Genomic DNA, 17825 nt, shown 5'->3' on the forward strand with positions numbered 1-17825 from the left:
ATTTATTTTGAGACAAAGCTTTACTCTTGTCGCCCAAGCTGGAGTGCAATGGCATGGTCTCAGCTCACCACAACCTCCGCCTGCCAGGTTCAAGCGATTCTCCTGCCTCAGCCTCCTGCGTAGCTAAGATTACAGGCACCCACCACCACGCTTGGCTAATATTTGTAATTTTAGTAGAGACAGGGTTTCACCATGTTGGCCAGGCTGGTCTCAAACTCCTGACCTTGAGTCATTCACCTGCCTCTGCCTCCCAAAGTGCTGGGATTACAGATGTGAGCCACCACGCCCAGCCATATCTAATTTTTTTTGATAACACTCATAGTCCTACTATCTAATCATAACCACTCTTAATATTTTGAAGCCTATGTAGTTAAAATATTAAAAATCCCACATAGTCAAAATTACTCTGAAATCCTATTGGAAGATCACATAAAAGTTATCAATATACTAGCCTTGATAAGTTCCAACATAGTCACTTTTTCATCCAATGATGGAATAGATTTCTATAGTTGAGCAATTAGAGGAAGCAGTTGGTCAAGAGCCATGATATACAAAAATTTGTCTAATACTGGAATCACACTGAGTTAAGATGCTCACAGTATGACAGGCACAGGAGAAATTAGTCCATCTGATAGAGTAATAAACTGATATTGTCTATGTGAGGTTTACTCTACTTATGTGCTTGCTGTCTGTGGAATGGCAGGAAGAATCGCAGGCATTATTTACATTGTTTTATGTTTATTTTACTGGGCATAAAGACTTTAGTAAATATGTTAAATAATCATGTAACTCCACCTTATTTTCAAAAAGTATTTCTTTTCCTGTGGCAAACATCTTTCTTAATGGCTATAGCTAAATAATTTTCTGTGCATTGAAAATACATTGGTTTACTTAACAATACCTGTTGTTAGATATTTAAATTCTGGGAGTTTGAATTTGTTTAACTTATTGTAACAAAGACTATAATGAACACTTGTCCCCTCTTTTGGCACAAGCTTTATCTGTATTCCCAAAAGTGGAATTATTGGGCTAAGATTTATGAACTTTTTAAGTAATAGAGGTGGGGCCTCACTATGTTGCCCAGGCTGGTCTCGAACTCCTGGGATCAAGCAATCCTCCCGCCTCAGCCTCCAAAAGTGCTGGGATTATACACATGAGCTACCACACCTGGCCATATTTTGAATATTTTAATGGATCGTGATAGTTATTGCCAACCTATTTTCCAATTAGGTCATTGCAATTAACTCTCAGCAATAGTCAGGCCTGTTGAATGTTAATTTAACTAATTCATCGGCATGAAAAATATTTTTCATATTGTCTTTATTAGGTTTTTTTTTTTAATCACATTTCTGTCTCTTTCTTAAGGAGGAAAGGTTGATATCAGTAACCTGAAAACAATTCTGGGGAACATGGGGATCAAGCTTAAAAATAAGGAACTTCAAAGTGTGATACAAAATCAACCTGTTGATGGTGAGCATTGTAAATAACTATTTTGCCCTTTAGGGGAGAGCTTAAAACCTTGGGATCATGTACATTAATTTCTAAAACTAGATTGATTTGAGGCACTTAAGATATTTCTAAGAATCATGGAGAAGAACTTGGTATGAAAATAAGAAGAAATCCTGTCTTTTGTCATTTTTATTCATATGTATTATCATCCTGCTCAACTATGAGCAATGCTGAGAGGATATTCACAACTGTTATCAGGCCAGAGAATAGTAGGGAGAAACAGACATGAGAGCAAGGGGGGAAATGAATATATAAACAACAAAGAGAGCCAGAAACAATTGAGAGAAAAATATCTACAAGAGGAAGCAGCAGAACATCATTAATATTTCATCAAGTATCTAACAACCACATGTCACCACAATTTTGAGATGTATACAGAAGCTGAAAACATTAGAGGAAAGCATATTGAGAATAGATAGAAGCTCAGTATCTGTGTTAGATGTCAGGTTCACATACACACAAAAATCTTTTATGAATGATATCTTTTACTATGCTTATTAGAAAGTATCTGAAAACCCAAGAACCAAGGGCTTAGTACATTTGCCATAGTCAAACCCTGTGTTTAAGGAACATGGGCTCTCTACCTTGGTCCTTCTTACTAATAAAGAATCAAGCACTCAAACCAGGAAATATAAGTTTAAGATGAATACAATTTATTAAAATACACAGTCTTTCATTGGGCTGTAGCTTATAATTTTTCTAAGTTCTGTGTCATTGTCCAAATTTTTTATGCTTTGTATTACAGCTAATGGAAATGTTCCTCTGAAAAAGGTGATGGATGATGTGAAAGCAGTTATAGGCAAGTTAAAACGTATTGTAAATATTTAAATTCTAATTCTTTAATTATTTTTCTCATCTTTTCAGTCAATATATATATATTTATAAGCATCATGCTAATATCCCTGCATCCAATAATCAACAAAATAACTAGAATATTTCCAATATCATTGCATCAACCCGTGGTTACTCTCCTCCCCATTTCCCTGCACTTTGGGAGGCTGAGTCAGAAGGATCACTTGAGTCCAGGAGTTTGAGGTTGCAGAGAGTTATGGCTGTGCTAGTGCACTCTAGTTCTGGGCAATAATGCGAAACTCTGTCTCAAAAAAAAAAAATCTTATTAGCTTCATTTCTAAGTATCTTAATGTTCTGCTAGTAAAAATGCTGTTTTTTAAAATTATGTTTTCTTTTTTTGGTTAAAGTATGGAAATGCAACTGATTTTTCTATACTGATCTTAAACCTAGCTCCTTGCAAAACTCTCATTAATTTCAACAATCTGCCCATAGGTGCTGATGGATTCTTTTAGAAACATAAATTATTATGTATCATATGTAGATACATAAATTTTGTGTGTTATATGTAGATACATAAATTTTTATGTGTCACATGGATACATAAATTATTTATATAGATTATATAATGTCATATAGATTCTTTATGTAAATGATTACTAAAAATGGGGACTTTCTATTTCTTCTTTTTCAACTGTTCTAACTTATATGTTTTTCTTTGCCTTACTGCAACAGCTAGGACTTCCAATATATACTGCTAAATACAGTGTTCATAGGCATTCTTGTTTCATTCCTGATTTTAAAGGAAATGTCTTAACATTTCATCTTTGAGAATGTTTGTTGAAGTTTCTGGATGACACCTTTTATTAGGTTAAGGAATTCTCCTGTTCTCTTTTGGCTGGAAGATGAAGGCAAGGTTTTTGCCTGTTTTTTGTTGTTGTTGTTTTCACTACTGTAACCCCCAGTATTTGGAACAATGCGTACTTGATCAATAATATTTGTTGAAATAATTTGTTTGTTGAGATGATTGTATGGTTTTTCCTTTAATTTTTGATGTGGAAAATGGCATGCATACATTTTTTTCACTTAAACCACTCTTACATTACTAAGATATATTGAATTTAGGCATCAATTTTGGATTAGGCTTACTAATGTTTTGTTTCAGATTTTTAAATCTATTTTCATGACTAAAGTTCTATAATTTTCTTTCGTATACTATCATGGTCTATAATTTTCATGTACTTTGGTATCAAGGTTATATTGGCCATATATAATCCATCTTGGGGAAATATTTCCTCTTTATTAGTTTCTGAAAGAGTTTGTATGAGATTAGAATTGGCCAGGTATGGTGGCTCACACCTGTAACTCTAGTGCTTTGGGAGGCCAATGCAGGAGGATTGCTCAAGGAGTCCATGACCAGCATGGGCAATATAGTGAGACCCCATCTCTACAAAAAATATACATATTTTAAAAATTTGCTGGAGGTGGTGGTCCACACCTGTAGTCCCTGCTACTCAGGAGGTTGAAGCAGGAGGATCGTTTAAGCTCAGGATTTTGAGTGAGCCACAATGAGCACCACTGCACTCCAGTCTGGGCAACAGTGTGAGACCCTGTCTCGAAAAAAAAAAATAGATTGGAATAATCTGTTTCTTGAAGATTTGGGCCAGGTACCAGTGGCTCATGCCTATAATCCCAGCACTTCGGGAGACCAAGAAGGAAGGATCACTTGAGCCCAGGAGTTCAAGACTAGCCTAGGCAACATAGCAAGACCTTGACTCTACCACAAATTTAAAAGTTAGCCAGGCATAGCCCAGACCTATAATCCCAGCTACTTGGGAGGCCAAGGCAGGAGGATCACTTGAGCCCAGCAGTTCAAGGTTGTAGTGAGCCAAGATCAACCACTGCATTCCAGCTTGAGTGACAGGGCAAAACCCTGTCTCAGAAAAGAAAAAGTTTGATAGAACTTACCTGAAAAACCATCTGGGTCTTATGTTTTTTAGGTAGAAAGATTTTAACTATCAATTTATTTTTCTTAAATGATAATAGGATCCTCTGGGAGATTTTTTGTTTTTCTTGAGCTAGTTTTGGTAAGTTATATCTTCTATATGTTTGTTACTTTGGTATAAGTTTTCAAATTTATTCATAAATTATAGTATTCTCTTAATTTCTGCTAGATATAAGTCCCCTTTTTCCATTTATAAAAATATTTATTTCTATCTTCTCTCTTCTATTTCCTTACTCAACCTGGACAAATATTTATCTGCTTTATTACTCCTTACTAAAAACCTACTTTTGACTTTCTTAATCCTCTCTATCACTATTGTATCTTCATTTTCATATTTATTACTTTCTTTGTATTATTTTCATTTTCTACAGCTTTTGGATTTGTTCTATTGTCCTTTTTCTAATTTCTTAAGTTGGTGTTTTATATGACAAATAATAATTATATAGTTATAGGGTACAATGTGATGTTTTAATATATGTATACATTGTGGAATTATTTTATCAAGCTAATTAACATTGTCATTACCTCACCTACTTATCATTTTTTATGGTGAGAATATTTAAAATCTACCCTTAGTAATTTTTTTAACTTTAAGTTCAGGGGTACATGTGCAGGATGTGCAGGTTTGTTACATAGGTAAATGTGTGTCATAGAGATGTGTTGTACCAATTTTTCATCACTCAGGTATTAAGCCTAGTATCCATTACTTATTTTTCTTGATCCTCTCCCTCCACTGCCAGGCCCCAGTGTGTGTTGTTCCCCTCAGTGTGTCCATGTGTTCTTATCATTTAGCTCCCACTTATAAGTGAGAATATGCGGCTTTTGGTTTTCTGTTCCTGCATTAGTTTGCTAAGGATAATGGCCTCCAGCTCCATCCATGTCCCTGCAAAGGACATGATCTTGTTCTTTTTTATGGCTGCATAGTATTCCATGTTGTATATGTACCACATTTTCTTTATTTAGTCTATCATTGATGGGCATTTAGGTTGATTCTATGTCTTTGCTATTGTGAATAGTGCTGCAACGAACCTACATGTGCATGTATCTTTATAGTAAAATGATTTATATTCCTTTGGGTATATGCCCAGTAATGGGGTTGCTGGGTCAAATGGTATTTCTGGTTCTAGATCCTTGAGGAACCACCACACTGTCTTTCACAATGGTTGAACTAATTTACTTTCCCACCAACAGTGTATAAGCGTTCCTTTTTCTCCACAACTTCACCAGCATGTATTTTTTTTGACTTTTTAGTAATAGCCATTCTGACTGGTGTGAGATGGTATCTCATTGTGGTTTTGATTTGCATTTCTCTAATGATCAGATGTTGAGCTTTTTTTCACATGCTTGTTGGCCACATGTATGTCTTCTTTTGAGACGTATCTGTTCATGACCTTTGCCCACTTTTTAATGGAGTTGTTTTTATGTTGTAAATGTGTTTAAATTCCTGATAGATGCTGGATATTAGACCTTTGTCAGATGCATAGTTTGCAAAAATTTTCTCCCATTTTGTAAGTTGTCTGTTTACTCTGTTGATAGTTTCTTTTACCCCTAGCAATTTTGAAATATACATTTTTGTTAACTGTTTTCACTGTGCTGTACAATAGTTCACTAAAACGTATTCCTCTTGTCTAAATGAAACTTGTACCTTTTGACCAACATACCCCTGACTCCAGCCTCTGGTAACTGCTTCTATGAGTTCTACTTTTTTAGATTCCACATCTAAGTGAGACCATATAGCACTTGTTTTTCTGTGCCTGGCTTATTTCACTTAACATTATGTCCTCCAGGTTCATCCATGTTATTGCAAATGGCAGGATTTCCTTCTTTTTAAAGGTGGTCCAGTATTCCATCGTGCATATATGCCACAGTGTCTTTATCCCTTCATCCATTGATGCACACTTAAGTTAATTCCGTGTCTTGGTTATTATGCATAATGCTGCAATAAATATAGGAGTGTGGATATCTCTTCAACATTTTTATTTCATTTCCTTTGTATATATACTCAGAAGTGGGATCGCTGGATCATATGGTAATTCAGTTTTTATCTTTTCGAGGAACCTCCATGCTGTTTTCTTTTTTAAATCTATGTTCCCACCAACAGTGTGCAAGTATTCCCCATTCTTCACATTCTCAGTATCTTTTGTCTTTTTGATAATAGCCATTCTAAGAGGTTTAAGGAGATATCTCACTGGGGTTTTAATTTGCATTTTCCTGATTATTAGAAATGTTGAGTATTTTTTCATGTATCTGCTGGCCATTCATATATCTTCTTTTGAATATCTTTTCAGGCCCTTTTATCATTTTTTTAATTGGGTTATTTGTTTTCTTGCTATTGAGTTGAGTTCCATATATATTTTAGATATTAGCTCCTTATCAGGTGTATGGTTTGATGCCTTATTGTGCTTTTCACTTGATTTCTCAAAAATAAAACATTTAGAGGTAAGATATGTATAATTGCCAAGATTCAGTAAATGAATGATAGGTTACTTACAGAAGGAGGGAAAATTAAGCCCAAACTTAGCAGAGGGAGGAAGGAAATAACAAAGATAAGAACAGAAATAAATGAAATAGAGACTAGAGAAACAAAATTGAAAGTTGTTCTTTTGAAAAGATAAACAAAATTGGCAAACCTTTAGCTAGACTAAGAAAAAAAGAGAGATGGCTCAAATAAACAAAATCAGAAATAAAAGAGGAGACGGTACAACTGATACCCAGAAATACAAAGGATAATAGGATGATACTACTGTGAACAATTATATGCTAACAATTTGGACAACCTAGAATAAATGGATAAATTTCTAGAAACATACACCTACTAAGACTGAATCATGAAGAAATAGAAAATCTGACAGACCAACAAAGAGTAAGGAGATTGAATATGTAATAAAAAAATCTCCCATCAAAGGAAGCCTTTGCTGTGCAGAAGCTTTTAAATTTGATGTAATCCCATTTGTCTGTTTTTGCTTTTGTTGCCTATACTTTTGGGATCATATCTAAAAAATCATTGCTCAGACCAAAGTCATGGAGTTTTCTCCTATGTTTTCTTCTAGTAGTTATAGAGTTTCAGGTCTTGTGTTTAAGTCTTTAGTCCATTTTGAGTTGATTTTTGTATGTAGGTGAGATAAGGATCTAATTTATTTCTTCTGCACGGAGATATCCAGTTTCCCCAGCACCATTTATTGAAGAGACTGTATGGTGTCTTGGATGAAAATCAATTGACTGTAAATACATGGGTTTATTTCTGGACTTTCTATCCTGTTTCACTGTCCAGTATGTCTTTTTATGCCAGTACCATGCTAGATTCATTGCTATAGCTTTGTAATGTATTTTGAAATCAGCAAGTGTCATGCCTCTAGCCTTGTTCTCTTTTGTTCAAGATTGCTTTGGCTATTTGGGGTTTTTTGTGGTTCCATGTAAAATTTAGGATTGTTTTTTCTATTTCTGTGAAAAATGACATTGAAATTTTTATAAGGATTGCATTGAATATATGGATCACTTTGAATAGGATGAACATTTTAACAATATTGATTCTTCCAATTCATGAACATAGGATATCTTTGCGTGTATTTGTGTCTTCAGTTTCTTTCATCAATGTTTTATAGCTTCCAGTGTACAGATCTTTCAAATCCTTGGTTAAATTTATTCCCATTTTAAAAATTTTTGATGTTATTGTTATTGTAAATGGGATTATTTTCTTCATTTCTTTTTTAGATAGTTCAAAGCTGGGGTATAGAAACACTACTAATTTTTTCTTTTTTGAGACAGGGTCTCACTCTGTCACCCAGGCTGGAGAATAGTGGTGCATTCACAGCTCACTGCATCCTACCTCCCAGCCTCAAGCGATCCTCCCACCTCAGCCTCCCAAGTAGCTGGGACTACAGATGCACACCACCATGCTCAGCTAGTTTTTGGTTTTTTTAAAAAAATTTTGTGTAGAGACAGAGTCTCCCTGTGTTGCCCAGGCTGATCTCAAACTCCTGGGCTCAGGGAATCCTCCTGCCTCAGCCTTCCAAAGTGCTAGGATTACAGGCGTGACCCACCACACCCAACAACCTACTAATTTTTATAGGTTGATTTATGAAGTTTTTTGTTTGTTCGTTTTGCTTTGTTTTGTTTTTTGAGATGGAGTTTCACTCTTGTTGCCCAAGCTGGAGTGCAATGGCACAATCTCAGCTCACTGCAACCTCTGCCTCCCAGATTCAAGCGATTCTCCTGCCTCAGCCTCCTGAGTAGTCAGGATTACAGGCATGTGCCACCATGCCCAGCTAATTTTGTATTTTTAGTAGAGATGGGGTTTCTCCATGTTGGTCAAGCTGGTCTCAAACTCCCGATCTCAGGTGATCCACCCACCTCAGCCTCCCAAAGTGCTGGGATTACAGGCATGAGCCAACGCTCCTGGCCCATTTATGAGTTTTAACAGTTACTCCACTCATTAGGTCTTGGTATGCCTTTGTTTTTTATCAGCTGTTAGGGATGGTAATGTATAAACAAAGACAATTTTCTTTCATATTGTTGAATACTTAGATAGTTCTTAATATTGTCAACTATATTTGTCATTTCTGTTTTTTGAAGGAGAAAAACTTAGTGTGAAAAATCTAAAAAATATTCTCGAAGGCCTTGGAATAGAATTCACGCCTAAAGAATACTTGGAACTGGTACAAAATCTGCAAATTGATGGTGAGCACTTCAAATACTACTGGATCTTTTGAAGAAGTTTAGCCCCATGTACTTAAGACAACCTAACAAAAACAAAAAAAGATACCTATTAGATATTCTAGTTTAAAAAATAAAAATGGCGGCCAGGCTCGGTGGCTCACGCCTTTACTCCCAGCACTTTGGGAGGCCGAGGTGAGCAGATCACAAGGTCGGGAAATCGAGACCATCCTGGCTAACACGGTGAAACCCCCCATCTCTACTAAAAATACAAAAAATTAGCCAGGCGTGGTGGCACGCGCCTGTAGTCCCAGCTACTCGGGAGGCTGAGGCAGGAGAATGGCATGAACCTGAGAGGAGGAGCTTGCAGTGAGCAGAGATTGTGCCACTGCACTCCAGCCGGGGCAACAGAGCAAGACTCCGTCTCAAAAGAATAATAATAATAAAATAAAAAATAAATTTAAAAAATGGCTGTGTAAGAAATTTTAGCATGACCTTGTTCTTCCTTTGGAAAATATAATTAAGTTCTGCCTTTGAGAGTCAGCAACTCTATTTTCTTGAAATCTTGCCATTGGATATAAAAATTTTTGTTATTATTTTTGGTTCCATCTTGACAACTAAAAGTTGAGCTGAGAAATGTAAGAAAAAATATGAAAATGGAAGGAATAGGAAAGTAGAAGAAAGAAGGAATAGTCATAGTAGAAAAGTAAAAGACATGTTCATATTCCTTTAAAGCTGTTTGCCACTATTAAATGATTAAATAATTACTTTAAGTCAGACATAGCACTCTGAGAGTTTTCTCCATTCTGTGGTTTCAAACTCATGGGACAGCAAAAATCAAAATTATTCCTAAAGCAAATCATTTAGAAATATTTTTATGAAATGATACCTTTTTACCAGTTTTCTAAGTCTCTGTATCACTTTATCTGTGCCGTGAATTTTGCCTTTTCCTGCAGATGATGGAACTATATCTGAAAATAGATTGCTAGATGGTGTGAAATCATTCAACGGTAAGAAGCATGAGGAGAATCCACCTGCCTCAAATTTGTATTACTGTGCCTGGTTGTTCTCTTATAGGTCTTACCATCTCTCATAATAATTAATTCTGTATTTACTCTGCTGTTTTTAAATATAGCTGCATTTTCCAAATAGTCTTTCATTTTGCTGCCAAGTTTGGCTTTTGCCCAGTTTAGCTGAAAAGCAGATTTAAATCTGGTTCTACATAGAAAATGTGAAGTGAAGTATTGGCAGTTGTTCAGGGCATTTCAGTAACTAAAAGAACTAAACTGGGCATTTAGGCCCTTCCTACCAGAAAGATGTTTTCACTTTGTCTCCACAATAGTAATTCATCGGAGAATCAATCTGTAATTTGTAGGGTTTTCAAGATCAGGCAAGAGGTTACAATTCTAATCCCATCTTGTCCACCTTTATGCACTTGAACATTTGGGTCATTGATATTTTTGCTGATAGCTATAGTGCATGGGGATTAATTAAAATTTTCTTGTTCAAAAGGTCATTAAATGTCCCTCATATTCTTGATTCTTTCCTTAGGTGGAAGGGTTGATGTTAGTAACCTGGAAAACGTTTTGGAAAACATGAAAATCATACTTCCAGATAAGGAACTTAAAGATTTGTCACAAAACCTACCAGTTGATGGTGAGCAACACAGACAGTATTAGACCTTTTGAGGAAATTTTATTTATAGGCTTAATGAGAATTCCTGAGGCTAGATCTGTTTGGGTGCTAATATGACTTTTATAACTTAGAGAAGAACTCAGTCCTAACATAAGAACACATTTTAATTTAGTGTATTTTCACTAATTTCAGGGTACATGGTATATGTCTTAGAGTGAGTTATAAATAAGTCTATAGTTGAGAGAAGCTAGACAGCTTATTAACCACAGAGAAGGGTCGTTAATTTCACATTAATTACATAATTTTAGTAACTTTTTTATTTTTTATTTTTGTGAGTACATAGTATAATAGCATTTGAAGGTCCTTTCATCCAGCTATACATTTCTCTATACCCTTGTGATGTACCAACTTCTTGATCCCTTCTTCCTGTGTTTTGGCACTGGCTCACATTATTCCTTCCTTGGTCTCATCTCCTCTACTTTAGAAATCATAACCAGCAATATTTTACCTTCTTTTTTAACCTTCCAGTTCTCTTATTCCCAAGAAATGTACCTCATCTTCATCAAAAATACCAGTTCCTGGGTTTCTCCATCTCCTTTCAATATACAAACTGTTTTCTAACTTCTTTCATTGTCAAACTACTCTCTCTGTCATTCCTGCTGTATAAAACCCCCAAATTTTGATCAACCCAGTCATTCAGATCTCCACTTCTATTGTGGACCTTGATAAAGAAAATAATATAAATTTGCAGGTTACTGCATCCCCAAATTCATTTTCTCCTAGATAATAGAAGGACCTAAGAACATTTTAACTCTATTTTTCGCCTTCCCCTTCCCCATATTAGTTTTCTTTATGTCATTCATGCTATCTTGTTTTGTTTTAATTCAGCAAACCTGTATCAGTAGTAATGTTTTATAAAGTCACCATTTATTCAGATTTACCCAAATGTTTACCTGTTTTTTGCCCTTCATTTTTTCTTGTACTTCAGGCCTTCCCTTTGGGGTCACTTTTCTTCTGCCTAAAATAATTTCCTTTATTTAGGATCTGCTAGTGACAAATACTCCTTTTTTCTTTCTGGTCTAAAAATATATTTGTTTTGCTCTTGTTTTTGACAGATATTTTCTCTGGACCTAGCAGTCTAGGTAGACAGTTATTTTCTTTTAGCACATTTTAGATATCATTCCCCTATCTTCTGCTTTCTCATATTGCTGATGAGAAGTGATGAAAAGTCAACTGTGAATCTATTTATTTTTCCTGAGAGAGTAATCTTTTTGTTGTTGTTGTTGTTGCTGCTGCTGCTGCTGCTTTTAAGATATTTGTCTTTGGTTTTGAAGTTTCACTATGGAAGATAGTATTTGTTTTTATTTATCCTCCTTGGGATTCACTGGGCTTTTTGAGTCTGACAATTGTTGTCTTTCATCAGATCTGAAAAATTATTAGCCATCATCTCTTCCATTATTGTCTTTATTCCATGGGTTTGTTTCTTCTGTAACTCTGATTAAATGTAAGGTAAACCTTATAGCTGTGTCCTCCGTGGCCCTTAACATCTCTTCACTATTTTCCATATTGTTTTCTTTCTGTGCTCCATGGGAGTTTTATGTAATACATTGTTCTATATATAATTAGAGTCCCCAAAGTGCAAATCTGCTAACTAAATGAATGGAAAATGTGTTATGGAAACTACCCCAAAAGAAGAATGGGATTGCATAATAATAAATAACATAACCTTTTGGCCAGGCACAGTGGCTCATGCCTGTAATCCCACCACTTTGGGAGGTCAAGGCAGGCAGATCACCTGAGGCCAGGAGATCGAGACCAGCCTGGCCAACATGGCAAAACCCCATTTCTGCTAAAAATATAAAAATTAGCCAGGTGTTGTGGTACAAGCTTATAATCCCAGCTACTTAGGTGGTTAAGGCACAAGAATTGCTTGAGCCAGGGAGGCGGAGGTTGCAGTGAGCCAAGATCGCACCACTGCACTCCAGCCTGCGTAACAGAGTGAGACTCTGTCTGGAAAAAAATAAAAAATAAAAATAACCTTTAATGGCAAGAAAATACCAAAATACCAATAATGTGCCTAGTTTCTAGTTTTCTTCTCACCCCAAAATATACTGCATCTGCAACTTTGAAAAAATACGATGATTTGAGAACTACTTGTGCCATTGTAATATGTTCCAATCCACCATTTAATTTAAAGTATTTAATACTGCTATGTGTAAAGTCTTATGCTAGTTGCTGGGTTAGGATGTCTGGATGGGATACAGAATAAGTAGATACATTCTCTTTATTTAAAAGCACTTTTATTTTATTTATTTTTATTTTGAGTATGTAATGAACATATCTTTGAGTATATAATGAACATATTTACTAGAAAATAAGTACAACAGGGGGATGTTGGTATGGGGCAGTGTTCAGTGGGGAAATAGTTTAAGGTTCCAAATGGAAATGTTTTCATATTGTTCCTAGGACTTGATAGTAGACAGTGTAAAGAGACCATGCCCAAGGGGGTAGATGTTCCACGGTGTATAAAGTTTGAGATCTTAAAAGAGAGAAGGAGAGAATAATTGATGAAATTAATAGTTAACATTTTTGTAGAGTAATTTTCCCTATTTTATGTTTATCTATGTATGTTATTAGGCTATAATTCAAAACAAATCATAAAGAAAATGATTCCTTTGCTCTGACAATCTTTTTGAATCAGCACACAATTATGTCTGTCTGCATTTTTGGATTGTTTTTTAGCTTCTGGGATGACTGATCTACATAAACTACTAAAAGAAGTAAATAAATTAACAGGTGAGCAAAACATTTTGTGAAAAGATATAAAACCAAAATGCAAATACTTCACTTTCGCATATGTATTTAAAATTGTATTTTCTTATTCTATCATTGATTTATTAACTTCTGCTTTTTTAATGATTAAATTTTGGGTTTAATAATGAAGATTTCACTGAATTATTTATGTTTTAGCTACAACTTTTTGGTGCTGCACGTCTATAACCAGTCTTATACTCTGAAACCTCGGTTTTGTGATGCATTTCACTGTGATTAAATAGGCAACACATGTGTTCATTCATGCATTCAAAATGCTTACTAAGCACCTACTGTAACCCAGTAAATGTTAAGGTAAAACTTTGACAGGTATACAAATAATGTAGTCAGTGAGACTCATCTATCTCATAATTCAGGCAAAGCAAATGTAACACAGATTTCACCTGATGGTAATATGATTCAGATTACATAAAAGCTTATACATATTTAGATCACTGAGCATCTTGTACATCCCCTTACTATGAGCTGGGTTAAGTTCTCTAAGTCATTAAGAGAATTATAAATAAGGATCTTATTTAGATTTTAAGAAATAATTTCCATTTCCAGTGCTCTTCATCTGAAAGCTGTAGATAATACTATACAAGCATAAACACTTTTCATCATTTTGAGTCAGTAGGCAATTCTCACCCGTCCCTCCATTCCCATCTTTTACAAGGAGGAAAAATTCAAGCCAAGGACATACAAAAAGTACTGGGAGACATGGGGATAGTTCTCACAAAAAGAGAACTCTGGAACCTGATGGAAATGTTGCCAATTACTGGTAGGTATTTTATGCACTACTATGATATATATTTCTGTGCTAGTATGGACTTAAATGTGAGAATATCATTAAAATGGGCCCCTCTGATTTCCTATAAAAAGACAAAAAGATGCCGGGTGTGGTGGTAATCCCAGCACTTTGGGAGGCCAAGGCGGGCAGATCACCTGAGGCCGGGAGTTTGAGACCAGCCTGGCCAACATGGTGAAACCCCATCCCTACTAAAAAATACAAAAATTAGCCAGGCATGGTGGCGCACTTCTGTAATCCCAGCTACTCAGGAGGCTGAGGCAGGAGAATTGCTTGAACCACAGAGGCGGAGGTTGCAGTGAGCCGAGATCGCACCACTGCACTCCAGCCTGCATGATGCAGTGAGACTCCATCTCAAAAAAAAAAAAAAGACAAAAAGACAAAAAGATGAACCTCTGGTTGTAAATATATTATGCATTTGACATTTAAATGTTTAGTTTTGAGGGGCTGTCATATCTTCAAACCTGAGTCCTGCCATTAAGAGTAACATTACCCTGAGATTAAATAAAGCTTAAGGAGGCCAAAGAGAAAAGAAGGCTGAATTAGCTAATAGCAGAGAGAAGGAAAAGGGAAAACTCAGAGTGGGGAAAAGGTACATCTGTTTCAGTGTAGAAGAATTAATGGACTGTCCACATTAAGAATTTTATCCTCATCTTATTTTTGGACTTAGTTATGAAGAGGTGTGGCTGTAGGAAATGTAGGAATGCAAATTAAGCATTTTTAATTCTGCATTTAAAAATTGGGGCTGGGTATGGTGGCTCACACCTGTAATCTCAGCACTTTGGGAGGCCAAGGTGGGCGGATCACCTGAGGTCAGGAGTTCGAGACCAGCCTGGCCAACATGGCGAAACCCTATCTCTACTAAAAATACAAAAATTAGCTGGGCATGGTGACGCATGCCTATAATCCCAGCTACTCAGGAGGCTGAGGTGGGAGAATCGCTTGAACCTGGGAGGCAGAGGTTGTAGTGAGCTGAGATTGCGCCACTGCACTCTAGCCTGGGCAACAGAGTGAGATTCCATCTCAAAAACAAAAATTATGTTCTTTCTACTCTTTTTTTGACTGTCTCTGTAATTTTTTCTTTAATCTTAACTGTGCCTTATTTTACAGATGATGGAAAGATATATAAAAATATATTGCTTGATAATATAAAATCATTTCCTGGTAAGTAAAAAACCCAATAAGGCAAGTAAAACTATGACTTGTAAGCTTTACCTTAACTATTAAAAGACCTTATCATTAGATAATAATTAATTATCTATTTTATTGTCACATTAGCCTATAGGTCTTAGATACAACTTTTAATGTGATAATTTATACTTTGAAAAAGTTTTCAATTCTGTTTGCTATCCAGAGCTCTAATTCTTATCTAACATAATTCATCAAGTTCATTTTAAAAAAATACATATGTAATTTATAATATATAAAAGTAGTACATATAATTAGTATATAATAAAATTATATATTATGTAATATATAATTTTCTTCTAAATACACCTTTTTTGCAAAGTATAGAAAGCATCCCCTGAAACAAGAGTGGCAAAACATATATTCCTGGCTTCCATAGTAAGGCTTTATGTAGCCCTGAACAGTTTTTTAAAAAAATTATTACTGTGCAATGGATTTGTTCTATTTGATTGTTATTGGTGAGTGAATATAACCAGTATTTTTCTTAGCTATCAGTTCCTATTTTTTATCACTTCCTTCTTTCCTAAGGTGGGAAGTGCAGTGTCTCTAAAATTGGTACTATCCTGGAAAACATGGGTTATGAGCTGGAAGATGAGGAAATTCAATACCTGCAGAACCACCTGCCAACTACTGGTGAGCATGTCATTGTACCTTCAAGGAAACTCTGAGATCCTCTAATAAAATTTCAAAATGTATTCGTATAAAAAAATCTATTATCTCAGATTAGAATGTTTAAATCGGATATCAGTAATCTGCTAAACAGTGAGTCCTGCCTTCAAGGCTAAACTCTGATGCCATTGAGGAAATTGACAGACCTAAGAATAGACAAAGGAATGAAACAAAGGAACACTTCAAAGGAAGACAAAGTCAGGGAAGATATTTACAAATCAATCAGGAAAAAAGGGAATCCCTTAAGTCACCATAAAGGCTAACTAGACTAAAGGAAGGAACATATTGTGACAGAAAAGACAACATGCCTAACCATCCTGGCTTTAAGATAACTAATAAATCCCTAACAGAAAATTAGTGCCAGACATGTATGGAGCTGGAGGCCATTATCCTAAGCAAATTAATGCAGGAACAGAAAACCAAACACCACATGTTCTCATTTATAAGTGGGAGCTAAACACTGAGTGCACGTGGACACAAAGAAGAGAACAACAGACACTAGGGCCTACCTGAGGGTGGAGGTGGGGAGGAGGGTGAAGGTAAAAGAAACTGCCTATCCGGTACTATGCTTATTATCTGGATGACAAAATAATATGTACACCAGACCCCCACAACACAAAACTTAACTGTAGAATCAACCTGCACAGGTACCCTTGAAACTAAAATAAAAGTTTAAAAAAAAAAAAGAAAAGAAAAGAAGTGCTGGGTAGAGATTTCAAAAGTGTTCCTGCTTTCCTACAGAGTTTATACCATTCTGTCCTAATATTAAGCCTCAATATCAATATAAGCAATAGATTTGTTTATAGTTATGAGGATTATTTGAGCTAATGGAGTTTCATTTTTAAGATTAGGTTCTAAAGAGAGTTTATAAATTAAATACATTAAGAAAACCTGACTGTGTATAATTGCTACATATTCCTATCTAGTTTTCTAGAAGTTTAGTATAAAAATATCTATTCTGGCCAGGAGCAGTGGCTTATGCCTGTAATCCCAGCACTCTGGGAGGCCGAGGTGGGTGAATCACCTGAGGTCAGGAGTTCGAGACCAGCCTAACATGGTGAAACCCCGCCTCTACTAAGAATACAAAATTAACCAGGCATGGTGGTGCATGCCTGTAATCTCAGCTACTCTGGAGGCTGAGGCAGGAGAATCACTTGAACCTGGAAGGCTGAGGTTGTGGTGAGCCAAGATCGTGCCATTGCACTCCAGCCTGGGCAACAAGAGTGAAAACTCTGTCTCAAAAAAACATAAAAAGTAAAAACTAAAACTATCTATTCCTACATATAGTCAAGGCAAGGCTGAAAGAAAATATGACTTACTGGAAATAAAAGAGAGCAGGAAGTAGGTGTTTAACCTTTTACTGTAGTCTCCTAATTGAGCCCTGAAGCCAACAACAGAGTGAGTGTTATTAGGAATCTCAGACAGCATGGCTGGTATATTCTCCCCTTGTAGAATAGAATTAAACGCCAACAAGAGAGGAAAACATAAACCTGGACCAGGATTTCTTTTTTTTTTTTTTGAGACAAGAGTCTGTTCTGTTGCCCAGTCTAGAGGGCAGTGGCACGATCTTGGCTCACTGCAACCTCCACCTCCTGGTTCATGCAATTGCCTACCTCAGCCTCCCAGGTAGCTGGGATTACAGGCATGCACCACCATGCCTGGATAATTTTTTGTATCTTTAGTAGAGACGAGGTTATGCCGTGTTGCTCAGGCTGGGCTCGAACTCCTGAGCTCAGGCAATCCTCCCACCTCTGCCTC

The 17825-nt window shown here is 36.0% G+C and overlaps 1 protein-coding gene across 1 annotated transcript in view; it reads left to right on the forward strand.

Annotated features, from left to right (window-relative positions):
- LOC100445724 (EF-hand calcium-binding domain-containing protein 3) overlaps positions 1 to 17825 on the forward strand; it is a 544420-nt gene that overhangs the window by 378370 nt on the left and 148225 nt on the right. Inside the window, exons 73-81 of the mRNA XM_063718854.1 lie at positions 1366 to 1470; positions 2255 to 2308; positions 8876 to 8980; positions 9913 to 9966; positions 10508 to 10612; positions 13334 to 13387; positions 14079 to 14183; positions 15321 to 15374; positions 15927 to 16031. Of these exons, the coding sequence (XP_063574924.1) occupies positions 1366 to 1470; positions 2255 to 2308; positions 8876 to 8980; positions 9913 to 9966; positions 10508 to 10612; positions 13334 to 13387; positions 14079 to 14183; positions 15321 to 15374; positions 15927 to 16031 (741 nt within the window). The remainder of the gene's footprint in view (positions 1 to 1365; positions 1471 to 2254; positions 2309 to 8875; positions 8981 to 9912; positions 9967 to 10507; positions 10613 to 13333; positions 13388 to 14078; positions 14184 to 15320; positions 15375 to 15926; positions 16032 to 17825) is intronic.

Source organism: Pongo abelii, chromosome 19 (assembly GCF_028885655.2).
Source record: "Pongo abelii isolate AG06213 chromosome 19, NHGRI_mPonAbe1-v2.0_pri, whole genome shotgun sequence".
Classification (NCBI taxonomy): domain Eukaryota; kingdom Metazoa; phylum Chordata; class Mammalia; order Primates; family Hominidae; genus Pongo; species Pongo abelii.